The sequence below is a fragment of the Bubalus bubalis genome, chromosome 5 (genome assembly GCF_019923935.1).
Source record: "Bubalus bubalis isolate 160015118507 breed Murrah chromosome 5, NDDB_SH_1, whole genome shotgun sequence".
NCBI classification, from domain to species: domain Eukaryota; kingdom Metazoa; phylum Chordata; class Mammalia; order Artiodactyla; family Bovidae; genus Bubalus; species Bubalus bubalis.
In genome coordinates, this window is record NC_059161.1 from 124329992 (window position 1) to 124342408 (window position 12417).

The following is a 12417-nucleotide window of genomic DNA, read 5'->3' on the forward strand; positions in this document are numbered from 1 at the left end:
AACATATCTTCTGCTACAAAAAGGGAGATATGCAGGGGTTAATAGTCAGCCGCCTGTTGCTCTGGCTAAGCCACGAGAAAATCACCATGGGAAAAGAATAAAAGCAAAATATAGCAGTACAGCATACCCAAATAAAAGTATATCAGGTTGATCAGTTGGAGTTGTCATGCCCTGCTAAGGAAAAATGTAGTGTGGACCTTGGAACGCCGGGTGAGCACAAGTTCAAAACGCTGCTTGTGCACACATTGAGATGTTTTCCCAAGGCATGTGCGGGTCTATGACCTCCAGCCAGGTGATAGCCCTTGTACAAGAAAATAACAAAGATAGTTTAAAGTAATCAATAAAACGGGAGACATGACTGGGGACACAGGAGGCTGACTTCATTGTAGCACAGCAGATACTTTCTGCTTGCCAAGAAACTAAATAAAAGTGATGTGGCTCCGAGGAACAGGGCTCTTGATCCAAGAGGTCTTGAGTCCCCGAGTCCCATCTTTAAAACTTTCTTTCTGTCTCTAGTTTCTTTTTCCCAAACCGTGTGTCGACCACTTTCGATGCCTACTTGCTGTGCTGGCCACAGCACCTGGGAAATCCCATGGACAGAGGAGCCTAGTGGGCTACAGTCCAAGGGGTCACCAAGAGTCAGACACGACGGAACGCACACAGCACACAGAGCAGAGGCCTTGAAACGATATATAAAATATCCAGCTCTATAAGATCAGTGGTAGTGCGACTAAACACGGGAAGAAGCAACAAGGCAGAACCATTTCCTGAACCATAGAAACTAGTAAGACAGAGGCTTTTGGCTACTGTTAACAGGGCCTAGGGCTTCCCATTTGGCTCGGTGGTAAACAATCCACCTGCCAATGCAGGAGATACAGGAGACGGGGCTTCAGTCCTTGGGTCAGGAAGATCCCCTGGAGAAGAGAGTGGCAACCCACTCTAGTGTTCTTGCCTGGAGAATCCCATGGACAGAGGAGCCTGGCAGGTCCACGGGGTTGTAAAGAGTTGGCCACGACTGGGCATGCATGCACCAGAAGGGCCTAATCCAGGAACAGCACACTGAGAGGCCGATCAGCAAAATCCTTGCCTGACCCTGAAATGAGCATTCCTAGCGTGGTTGGACAAACTGGACACAGAACCCCTCCTAAACCTTGGTTGAAATTAAGATCGAAAGGGAAGGGATTGTAAAATAAAGAATGTTGCCTGCCGTCCATTTCTACAAGAATCAAGTCATTAGCCACTATAGTCTCGGACCTACAATAGTCCTAAAAAAAATTGAGGCCAAAGATCAACATGAGGTACTTTATGCCCTGGAAACCTTGCAGAAAAGGCATTCTGATAATTAGCTACTTTCAGGAGGAATTTTTTATGAACTCGAATTCATGCACCTTCTCACATTTAGAAAAGCACTAAAAGGGATTCTCTGCTGGCCCAGTGGCTAAGACGCAGCACTCCCAACGCAAGGGGCCCGGGTTCCACCCCTGATCAAGGAACTAGGGCCCACAGCCGCAGTGAAGGCTGAAGATCCTGTGGGCCGCAACTAAGACCCATCGCAGAAAAATAAATATTTTTTAAAAGAGCTAAGTTGGGACTGTCCAGTCGTTAGGACTTTGGTTTCCAATGCATGTATATGGATGTACATAATCTTATCCATTATGTACAAAATGGATAAGACTCACAGATTTCGAAAACAGACTTAGGGTGACCTAAGAAGAAATGCGGGAGGGGCTGGGGATAAATTAGAAGCTTGGGGTTAACATACACACTAGTACATATAAAATAGAGAGCCAAGAAGGACCTGTTACACAGCACAGGGTACTCAACTCAATATTCTGTAAGGGAAAATAATCTGTATAAAAGTAAGTATATATATATATATATGAAGCTGAATCACCATGCAGCACACCCGAAACTAACACAACGTCGTAAATCAGCTATACTCCAATAGATTTTTTAAAATTATGAATAAGATGAAAATTGGAAAATAAAAAAAACTTCGTAACACTTCTGCTTGGATTTTACAAAAGATGTTAAGCTTAGTTTCCATTCCAAACTTCTGAAGCAGAACGTGCTGTGCTGTGCTCAGTTGCTCAGTCGTGTCCAACTCTGTGACCCCATGGACTGTAGCCCACCAGGCTCCTCTGTCCATGGAATTTTCCAGGCAAGAATACTGGAGTGGGGTGCCATTGCCATTTTCTGCTCCAGGGGATCTTCCCAACTCAGGGATCAAACTCACATTGACTAAAATAGTGTGTGGAAGTATTCACACCAAAGTGTTACCAGTGGTGATCATGGTTGGTGACTTTAGGAGTGATCTTCGTTTTCTTATTACCTTTCAATATTTTCTGAATTTTTTGGAAGGTGCATACATTAATTTTATTATGGGGGGTGGGGGAAGAAGTTATTTTTAAAACCAGCTGAAGCATGTCTTCATGGAACCTTTGTTTGCTGTCCAAACCTGGGTTCCAAGAATGCTCTAAAGAAGGGTTTCTGCCCAACATGAACCAGATGGAAATGAGGCCAGCTGGACAATAACAGAAAGTGCAGGACGGTGTGAAGATGGGGCTCCACTGCCCACTCTGAGCTCCAGGGGGAGGCAGGAGTAGGCCAGGAGAGCTCCCTGGAGGAGGAGGGTCTTATGGTACGTGCAGGATGTGGCCCAGGGTGAGCCAGGAGACCGCATTTCAGGCTAGGGGCACTGTCTGAGCAACGGCAGGAGCCCATTGGGCCAATACAGGGTGTTCATGGGAGTGGGTGGGTTGGGGCACAGAGGCCAGGGAGGTGAACAGGTTGTACCTGCGAGCTACATGAATGAGCAGAGGGAAGAGTGGGCAAGACAGAAAGAAGTAGTGGGCGGGGGAGGGGGCGGCCTCACACCCAAAACACATGAGAACAAGCTGGGTCACCATTGCTGCTCCACTGCCCACCATCTACCTGCCAGATGTCACACACGCACTTGAATACGCTCGTACATAGATGTGCACACACATCCATGCACTCGTGTACACACATAGGCACATGCATCTGTGTACTCATGTATACATGCAAGCATGCTAAGTCACTTCAGTCATGTCCGAGTCTTTGTGACATTATGGGCCACAGCCCACCAGGCTCCTCGGTCCCTGGGATTCTCCAGGCAAGGATACTGGAGAGGGTTGCTGTGCCCTCCTCCAGGGGATCTTCCCAACCCAGGGATCGAACCCGAATCTCTTATATCTCCTGCATTGGCAGGCAGGCTCTTTATCACTAACACCACCTGGGAATGTGGCCTCTGGCTTTAACCTGGACAATCAACCCCCTTGCAACCAAGGAGGTCTCTCCTGGCTCGGGTCCAGTCTTTCTTGAGACCCCACCCAGCGTGCACTGCTCCCCACCCCACCTCGGCCGTGGGAGGTTGGCCAGCTCCTGCTGCACTGCTGAGAGGGGGGCCCCTGGCTTTTAAGCAGGATTCAACAGGAGGGTTTTGTAGTGTGGGGATGGGCTGAAGGGACAGGAACAGGGGCAGGGAGACCAGGGAGGGGACAGCTGTAGAGACACAGAGGTGGGGGAGGAGGAGTTAGCAGGGCTCGGCCACTGGAGGGGTTGGCAGGTGGGGTGCGGGAGATGTGAAACAAGATTAGGGATCTAGGAGTGGATTTGGGGAGGGGACAGAGATCTTGGGGTGATGCTGAACTTGAGGAACCCACGGGGTGCCTGGAGACACTGAAAGACTCAAGAGAGCAAAGCGGTGTGGGGGGAGGGCATTAATGACAGCAGACACGTGGAAGGGAGGGGCCGTGGGTGGGGGGCTGGGCCACGCTGGCTGGGACGCATGGGGTTTGGATGCCTGCTGGTGACTCGGGCTACACACACACACACACACACACACACACAGAGTCCTCACAGAGCACGGATGTTGCTCCAGCCTCACGCCAGCTCCCAGGTTGAGAGGATCCCGGGCAGCACCTCTCCTGGGTCAGCCCTCAGTGCCCCTGGCACAGGCAGGCACGAGGCGGCAGGGCTGCAGAGGGGCAGAGCCGAGGCCGCCTAGCCCACGCAGGGTGGGAGCTGCGGGACCTCTGAATCTGTCCCTCCCTCAGAGCTGGGTTAAACTTTACCTGAGGAAGTGACAATGAAGCCCTCTTCGTCACCTGGTCACAGTGACCCCAGGCTGAGTGACTTCAGCCTCCTCTTTCCCCACTTCCCCAACTCAGCTTCTCCCAGAGGCCCAGGGTCAGCTGTGTCTCCGGGGAGGTGCTGGTGGCTTAAAGGTCACGCTCATAGACTCAGGTCCCAGCCAGAGCCGCCCTGAGCGATGGCGCCCAGAGACCCCCGGGCTGAATCTGCATGGTGGGCACTGCTGCCATGCCCTGGGCAGCCTCTGTGAGGTGGGCACCTCCACTGGAGCCTCCAGTGGAGGCTTTTTCTGCCATCCAGTGGAGGCCATCCGTGCCATGGCTTTTTCTGAACTCCTTGACCAAGTTCAAGGAGTTCAAGGCAGCCAGGGCCGGTTCCAGGTTCTCCAGATGGTGGCCCTGGTGGTCCTCATCACGTGGCTCGCCCCTCAGAATGTACCAGAGAACTTCTCGGCCGCCGTGCCCGGCCACTGCTGCTGGGTGCCCCGCCCGGACAATAGCACGGCCCAGGCCAGTGTCCCCGGGGCCCCGGACACCAGGCCCTCCTGGCTGTCTCCATCCCACCGGGCCCCAACCGTGGGCCCCACCAATGTCGCCGCTTCTGCCACCCATGGTGGCAGCTCTTGGACCCCAACGCCACGGCCACCAACTGGAGCGAGGCCGACACGGAGCCGTGTGTGGACGGCTGGGTCTGCGACCACAGCGTCTTCACCTCCATCATCGTGACCAAGGCAGGGGCCTCCCCTCAGACCCTCCCCAAGTCCTGACACCTTAGAGGCCAAAGTCACAGATCACAGTCGGCTGGATTCAAAATGGCCCAGTCCTGAGGGACGGCAGGGGGAGTCCCACCACCGTTGGCCTCCACATTCACAGGCAGCTTCCAGTTCCTCCTTGGCCGCATCGTCCTACCAGGGTTGATGGCAAGAATGAGCTTGCAGGAGCCTCAGGGGCACTCCGCAAAGAGTCACTGGGTTCCCAGAGGCAGCCTCCAGCGGATGTGGGAGACAGGAGAGGCGGCCCCGCCAGCAAGCAGGAAGGGGACTCTATGAAACAGAGGGAAGCGGCCTCTGAAAGCCGGGAGAAGGCAGCAGCACGGGTGGCTGCTGTAGAAGGGCCCGGCGACGAGGCGAAGGAGCCCAGAGAGGGCCTGACCCCGGACCTGGGGCAACAGGGAGCTAAGGAGGGGCTTAGGCAAGGGGTGATGACCCCCAAGGTCACCGGGCCGGACACCCAGCCCTAGCTCCCTGGGCCTTCCCATCTAGCACCCCCGCTGGCCCCTTTCCAGCCTCCTGAGCTCAGATGCCCGGCCCCCTCCTCTCCCACCAGTGGGACCTGGTGTGTGACGCTCAGGCCCTGAAGCCCATGGTGCAGTCCATCTACCTGGCCGGGAACCCGGTGGGAGCGGCTGTGTGCAGCCAAGTCTCTGACAGGTGAGGTGCCCAGACCCCTCGCTGCCGCTGCGCCCGGAGACTCTGGGCCCTGACTGGCCCTGAGCTGGAGGGTCTGGGGAGAAAACTCCATTTGATGCGGGTCCTTCTCCTGAGACCCTCCAGCTGTGCCGCTGAGCAAGCTCAGTCCTTCTCTGGGCCTCGGCCTCACCGACTCCCCTCTGGGGCCATGAAAGGTCATTATTCTCATCAAACATTCACTGTTAAAGCCTGCTCAGCCACAGGTTGCTGCTTGGCTGGCCAGCTGCTTCTTGGCTGCCGCTGCTGATGGGGAGCTCACCTCCTGCCCAGTGCCTCAGGGGGCTCTTCCTGTGCTCACAAGCCCTCCCTCCGTGGATGCAGAATGTGGGTCTGGACCCGTGAGTCGCTCAGTGGGCAAACAGAGGGCAGGCTCCAGCGGTCCAGACCCCCATGGCCAGCGCCGTGGCACCCCGTGGACCTGGCCGCCCTCCCCGTGTGCATGCCGCAGGTTTGGGCGCCGGCGGGTGCTGACCTGGATCCACCTTCAGGTGGCCGTGGCAGCCACAGCGGCTGCCTTCGCCCCCACCTTCTCCATGTACTGCCTCTTCCGCTTCCTGGCGGCCTTCACCGTGGTGGGTACCACGCTGAACACCTTCATTCTCCATAGGTCCCCGACCCTGGCCAGGCAAGGGAGGCTAGTGCAGGTTCCCAGGCCAACCCACTTGGTCTTGCAGTGGCAGAGTGGACGTCAGCACAAGCCCGTGTCTTGGTGGTGACTCTGAACTCCCTGGGCTACACCTTCGGCCGGGTCCTCCTGGCTGCGGTGGCCTATGGCGTACTGCAGCAGCTGGCTGTCTCCGTTCCCTGCTTCCTCTGCTTTGTGTACTCCTGGTGGGTGCCGCCCCCCTCCCTCCCTGCAGGAGACCCGCCCTCCACCCTGGGCGCAGAGGCCTGGGATGCAGAAAGCCAGAGGGGAACCACAGGAGCCTGGCATGGCCCCAGCTCCCCACACCACCCCCCCACCCCGACCCAGGGCCTCTCCTTCCCCTGCTCCTCCCAGGGGTCTCCTCCCCCTTCCTTCCCATCACCTCTCAGCCCGTCCCCTCTCCTGTCCTTGCCTGCCTTGGCATGTGTGCCTCCGGGCACGTGTTCTGAGCCCCTCCTTTGTGCCAGGCCTGGCAGCACTAGGCCAGGTCTGGGCGGATGGGATGCAAAGCTACAACACACACACACACACACACACACACACACACACCACACACACACACACACACCACACACACACACACACCACACACACACCACACACCACACACACACACACACACACCCCACACACACACCACACACCACACACACACACACACCCACACACACACACCACACACACACACACACGCATGCACACCCACACACACACACCACACACACACACGCATGCACATACGCATGCACACACACACACACGCACACACCCCACACACACACACACCCCACACACACACCACACCCTACACACATACACACACAGCACACAAACACACACACCACACACACACACACCACACACACCCCACACACACACACACACACCACACACACACATACACACACACACACCACACACATACACACACGCCACACACACACGCCACACACACACCACACCACACACACACCACACACCACACACACACACGCACACACACACCACACACACACACACCACACACACCACACACACACCACACACACACACCACACACACACACCACACACACCACACAAACACACCACACACACACACCACACACACCACACAAACACACCACACACACACACCACACACACACACACACCACACACACACACACCCACACACCACACACACACACACACCCCACTCCGAGAACACAGTCACTCCTCAGAGCAGGAGGCAATCACATCTCATGCAGCAGCTCTGAGCAGAGGTACCTCTACCCGGCCGGCGGCCTTCGGGGTTGGCAGACTGGCCCCCATATCACGAGAGTGAAGGGCAGAGGTCAGTGAGGCAGACTCCAGGGCCCGGCGCTGATGTTGGCCCGCTTGCCCTGGCAGACAGGCCCACTCAGGGGCTATGGGCACACGTGCGTTTGTGACTCCGCTACTTCATCACTCCAACAAATGGCCACTGAGCACCAGCACAGCCGGGGCCCTGGCTGTGCCCAGGGAGACAGCGATGAGCAGGAGAGAAATCCCATACATCAGAGTATCACAGACCACTCAGTTTAGGGGGCCCATCTGAGGAGGGGACCCCACGGCCACTCAGCTCCCACCAGCTTCTCTGCTTCTCTTCCAACCCAATTTCTTGTCGTGAGACGCGTCTGCACGTGCCAACCCACGCCAATGACCCCACCGCCCTCACCTAGCCACCTGTCGTCGGGCCCTGCAGCCCATGAAAGGGCACCGCTGTCCTCTCCCGGGACCTCCCCTGTGCCCACGGCTCTCCTCCAAATGCTGCAGGCCCCCACCCCCGCCCCGGCCTGCCTCTCTGCGGCCTCAGCCACTTGGGTGATGTCCCCATCACTACTGTCTCAGCATCACAAACGTGGCATCTCCTCAGACCCGCTCCTCCCCGGGGCCTCCCCAACGTTGACAGCAGCCCCCACCCACAGGTACTGGAGTCAGAGTCGCCCTGACACCTCCCTCTCCTTCACGGCTCCCGCACACCTAGTCCAGCAGGTCACAGGGTCTTGTCAACTCTACCTCCGATGTGCACTTGAATCCCCCTCTCTGGCTCTGCAAACCCCCAAGGACCTCAGGGCCCCACCTGCTGTGGGGGGAGCGTGTCTGGCTGGGGCACCTGTGTCCAGCGGCAGGAGCCCGTGCAGGGTGGTGGGCACGGAAAGGGGTCCGAAGCCTGGATGGTGCAGGGGGTCTGGGCTTGATGTTGAGGGGCTGGGAGACAAACTAGTGTTAGGGGTTGGGTCCTGCCACGGGGAGGGGGCGCTGGGAGGCGTGGGGCTGACTGGCACCCAGGAGGTGGTGACTGTTGCCTGGCATGGGCGAATGGGCCAAAAGTGAGGCAAGGGCCGTGGGCTGGTCGCCTGCAGGGGGCGCTAGAGGCGACGGGCGCTGGTGACTAATGGTGCAGGTGGAGGGGGTCTGAGCCCCACCATGAGTGTGAGGATGTTTGCAGGAAGGGGCTTCAGGGGAGGGGCCAGCTCAGGCAGAAAGGAGTGGCCATGGGGTGAAAGGCGGGCATGAGGGCCCTGTGACATTCGGGAGGGCTGGACAGTGGGGGACCCTGGTGGGCCTGCAGGATGGTGGTCCTGGAGCCATCAGGGGCGTGTTCACTGCACGCAGGCCCTCCCAGCCTTGGCTCCCAGGTGAGGCCGGGGGAAGGGCCTCGGGGTCAGGAGGGAGGCAGGAAGGAAGGACAGGGACCCCCAACCCCAGCCCAAGAAAGGGAGGAGACAGAAAGGACCTGGCTCCCACAGCCAGCGCCCTTTGCTGCTTGCCAACCCCCCTGCCCCCCAACTTCAGCCACCCTGAGCCTGGGGCAGCCAGTGAGGCCGCTCCTTTGGCAGAAGGGGCAGACAGGCTCGTGCAGGCCAGGCCCTGGGGGGGCACAGGCAGAGACCCCCTGCTCTCCTCCCTCTGCCCAACCCCAGGTGGCTGGCAGAGTCAGCACGATGGCTCCTTATTACGGGCAGGCTGGAGCGGGGCCTGAGGGAGCTACAGAAGGTGGCCACCATCAGCGGGAAGAGGGCAGTGGGGGACGCGCTGACCGTCGAGGTGAGGCGAGGCTGGGCCTTCCCCCAGGGCTCGACCCTCAGACCCTCTCCTGTCCCTGAACAGGGTCCCTGGCAGACGGACGGAGGGCCCCAGGCCCCCAGGATGGGGGTCGTAGGGAGGAGGGCCAGGCCAGTGACCGCATGCTGACAACCCTCCCCACCTCCATCCAGGTCTTGCACTCAGCCAAGCAGGAAGAGCTGAGTGTGAGCCAGACTCCTGGCAGCTTGGTCGCTCTGCTCCACACTCCTGGACTGGGCCTCCGGACCTGTGTCTTCATCCTGTGCGGGTAGATGCCCCTCTAGCGTGCGCTTAATGACCCCCACCCCACCCGGCCCCAACCTCCGCCTCTGGCCGATCCTCGGGCCACCAGCAGCCAGGGAGCCTGGAGTCAGGGCTCTGCTGGCATCCACTGGCTCTGCTGACTCTTCTACTGGCCCCACTGGCTGAGAGGGCCTCTAAGACCAGGCCTGCAGCACCGACTCCCTCCATCAGGCTCCCACAGGAAACTCCCCGGGGCCAGGAGGACTCAGGCCAGGACAGGTCAACAGGAGAGATTAGTAAGGAGGATACATAGCAAAGTTGCTGGGAGAACCGCAGAGCCCAACAGACAGAGGAGGCAGTTGGAGAACTCAGCGGCAGAAAGGCACATCTACCCTGGGGCTTCCCAGGTGGCGCCAGTGGTAAAGAACCCACCTGCCAATGCAGGAGACGTAAGAGACCCAGGTTCTATCCCTGGGTCGGGAAGATTCCCCAGAGGAGGGCATGGCAACCCATTCCAGTATTCTTGCCTAGTGAATCTCATGGACAGAGGATCCTGGTGGGCTAAGTCCATAGGATCACAAGAGTCAGACGCGACTGACGAAGCTTAGCATGCACGCACGCACCCTAGTTTGGAAGAACCAGAGAGGAGGGAGAGGGGTTATCAGAGACCAGGAGGCAGAACCACAGAGAAAGGGGCTGGTCAGTGGAAGCTGGAGCCATGGAGGGGATGCAGCCACTGGCAACAAGGTGCCCAGAGAGGGAGAGGGAGCAACACTTCAGCTTTGCCCTAGTCCTGCCTCCAGTCTCTCCCCAGTGCCTCCCATTGGCCAAAGCTCAGGAGACATGACACTGGCAAGGGAACCTGAGAAATGTAGTCCATAGCGACCACCCCACCAATGGGTACAGAGCCAGCAGGGGAGGCTGGAAGCAGGTCGGAGAGCAAACCAGCTGCCCCATCCCCAGCCTGAATTCACCTGAGCACCCTCACCCTCAAGTTTGCCCTTGGTTTCACCTTCTACGGCCTGATCCTGGACCTGCAGGCCCTAGGCAGCAACGTCTTCCTGCTCCAAGCCCTTATTGTGGTCGCAGACATCCCACCTAAGGTCAGCACCCTGCTGCTGCTGGGCCACCTGGGCCTCCGGCCCACACAGGCTGTGATCCTGGTGCTGGCGGGGCTCTGCATCCTGGCCAACACGCTGGTGCCCCACCGTGAGCAGGCGGGCCTGGATGCACGTGGCTGCAGCCAGAGGTTCCCTACCTGGGAGAGCTTAGGCCACAAAAAGAGACCTCTTTTTCCCCCCATCAAGAGGGCACTGGACTAGAGTAGGGCCCACTTAGGAAGGAGGCTGCTGGGCCGTCTGGACGAGATGGTGGCGGTCCACACTGGACAGCATCATGAAAAATTGTGGAGACAGAATAATAACTGTGATAGATTGCTGGGATTGCGGGGGGGTGGGGGGGGGTTGTTAGGAAGGGCAGAGAAATGGAGGGGGTGGAGGAGGACTCCCAGGGTCTGGATCTGGGAGCCTGGATGGGAGCAGACCGGGCGGCGGGTGGTGGGGCAGGGAATGTAGTCACTCAGGACACAGTGCATGTGTGGGGTCTGGGGACACCCAGGTGGAGGTGACAAGCAGACATTTGGAAGATCATGGGGAAAGCCCGGGACCCCCGCCAACAAGCCTGCCAACCCCATTTCTATCCACAGAGATGGGGGCCCTATGCTCAGCCCTTGCCATGTTGGGGCTCGGGGGAATGGGGGTTGCCTTCACCTGCTTTGCCATCTACACCACCGAGCTCTTCCCCACTGTGCTCAGGTGAGGCCCACAGAAGCGGGACTTCCGGGCTGGGAGGGTGCTGTGGGCGTGGCCTCCCCTGGGGGCCTGTGCCAGATGGCCACCCAAGCAGGAGCCATCCTGGGGCCTCTGGTCCGGCTGCTGCGCGTCTATGGCGACTCCCTGCCCCTGCTGGTGTGCAGGGTGGTACCTGTGCTGAGCGGCCTGGCTGCGCTGCTGGTGCTGCCCGAGACCCAGAACCTGCCGCTGCCCGACACCATCCAAGCCTGCAAAGGCAGTGAGTGGACGCAGCCCCGACCATTCCCTCCACCCTCCCTGGAGCCCCAGAACAGGGCAGGCCTGGCCACCCACCCCCATCGCCAGACAAAGGGAGAAACAGAGGCCCAGAGAGGGACAGGATAGGCCTGGAGTCACACAGCACCTCTTTGGGAGACTAGAGACCCAGGGCTCAGTCTCCCAGCTGACAGTGTGGACTTGGTCCCCTGCCCTTCATTCTGCCATTTGAGACGTGAGTGGCCCACCTACCCCCAGCTCCACCTTGAGAGAGGTCAAGGGGGCAGCATTTTGTGAGGTGGAGAGCTGAGGGTGTGGAAGTGGTACTGGACATTCTCATGGGCCCCAGACTCTACTCCTAAAGCCCCTAGATGCCTATCAGGGGCGTCACTCCCCATCCATCCCCCATCACGTGCCCAAGAGCAGGGCAGCCGTATCTCCTGAGTCCTCAGGACAGACACAGGTCAGGAGTAGTAACTTGCACCCACGAGACACAACCCCTCCGTGTCTTTCCTGAACAGAGTGGTACAGAAGGCAACACGCTTCCAGGGACACCCTGTCCTGAATTCCACAGGGTTTTAAGCCTCCTGGGAAGCCTGCGATGGGATGACTTCTCGGCAGAAGGAGAGCAATGGCCTTCCTTTCCGGAGGGCCTGGGGGCTGCCCCTCCAGCTGAGCCTGGCCTCTCACTGTCTAAGGAGCCGCCTCCAACACAGAAAGGGCAAAGGATGGCGTGACTGGCAGGAGTCTGCCCGGTACACCGTCACCTGCCCCTCCCTCAAGGCCGCA

General features: G+C 58.6%; 1 protein-coding gene across 1 annotated transcript; it reads left to right on the plus strand.

Moving 5' to 3' along the window:
• The first annotated feature begins 4433 nt into the window (after positions 1-4433).
• SLC22A12 (solute carrier family 22 member 12) lies at positions 4434-11897 on the plus strand. The gene is given in 11 exon segments (XM_044943976.1): positions 4434-4641; positions 4644-4846; positions 5442-5545; positions 6033-6176; positions 6248-6415; positions 9178-9301; positions 9472-9587; positions 10542-10771; positions 11268-11376; positions 11427-11632; positions 11887-11897. Coding segments are annotated over 11 exon segments (1623 nt in total).
• Positions 11898-12417: the final 520 nt, after the last annotated feature.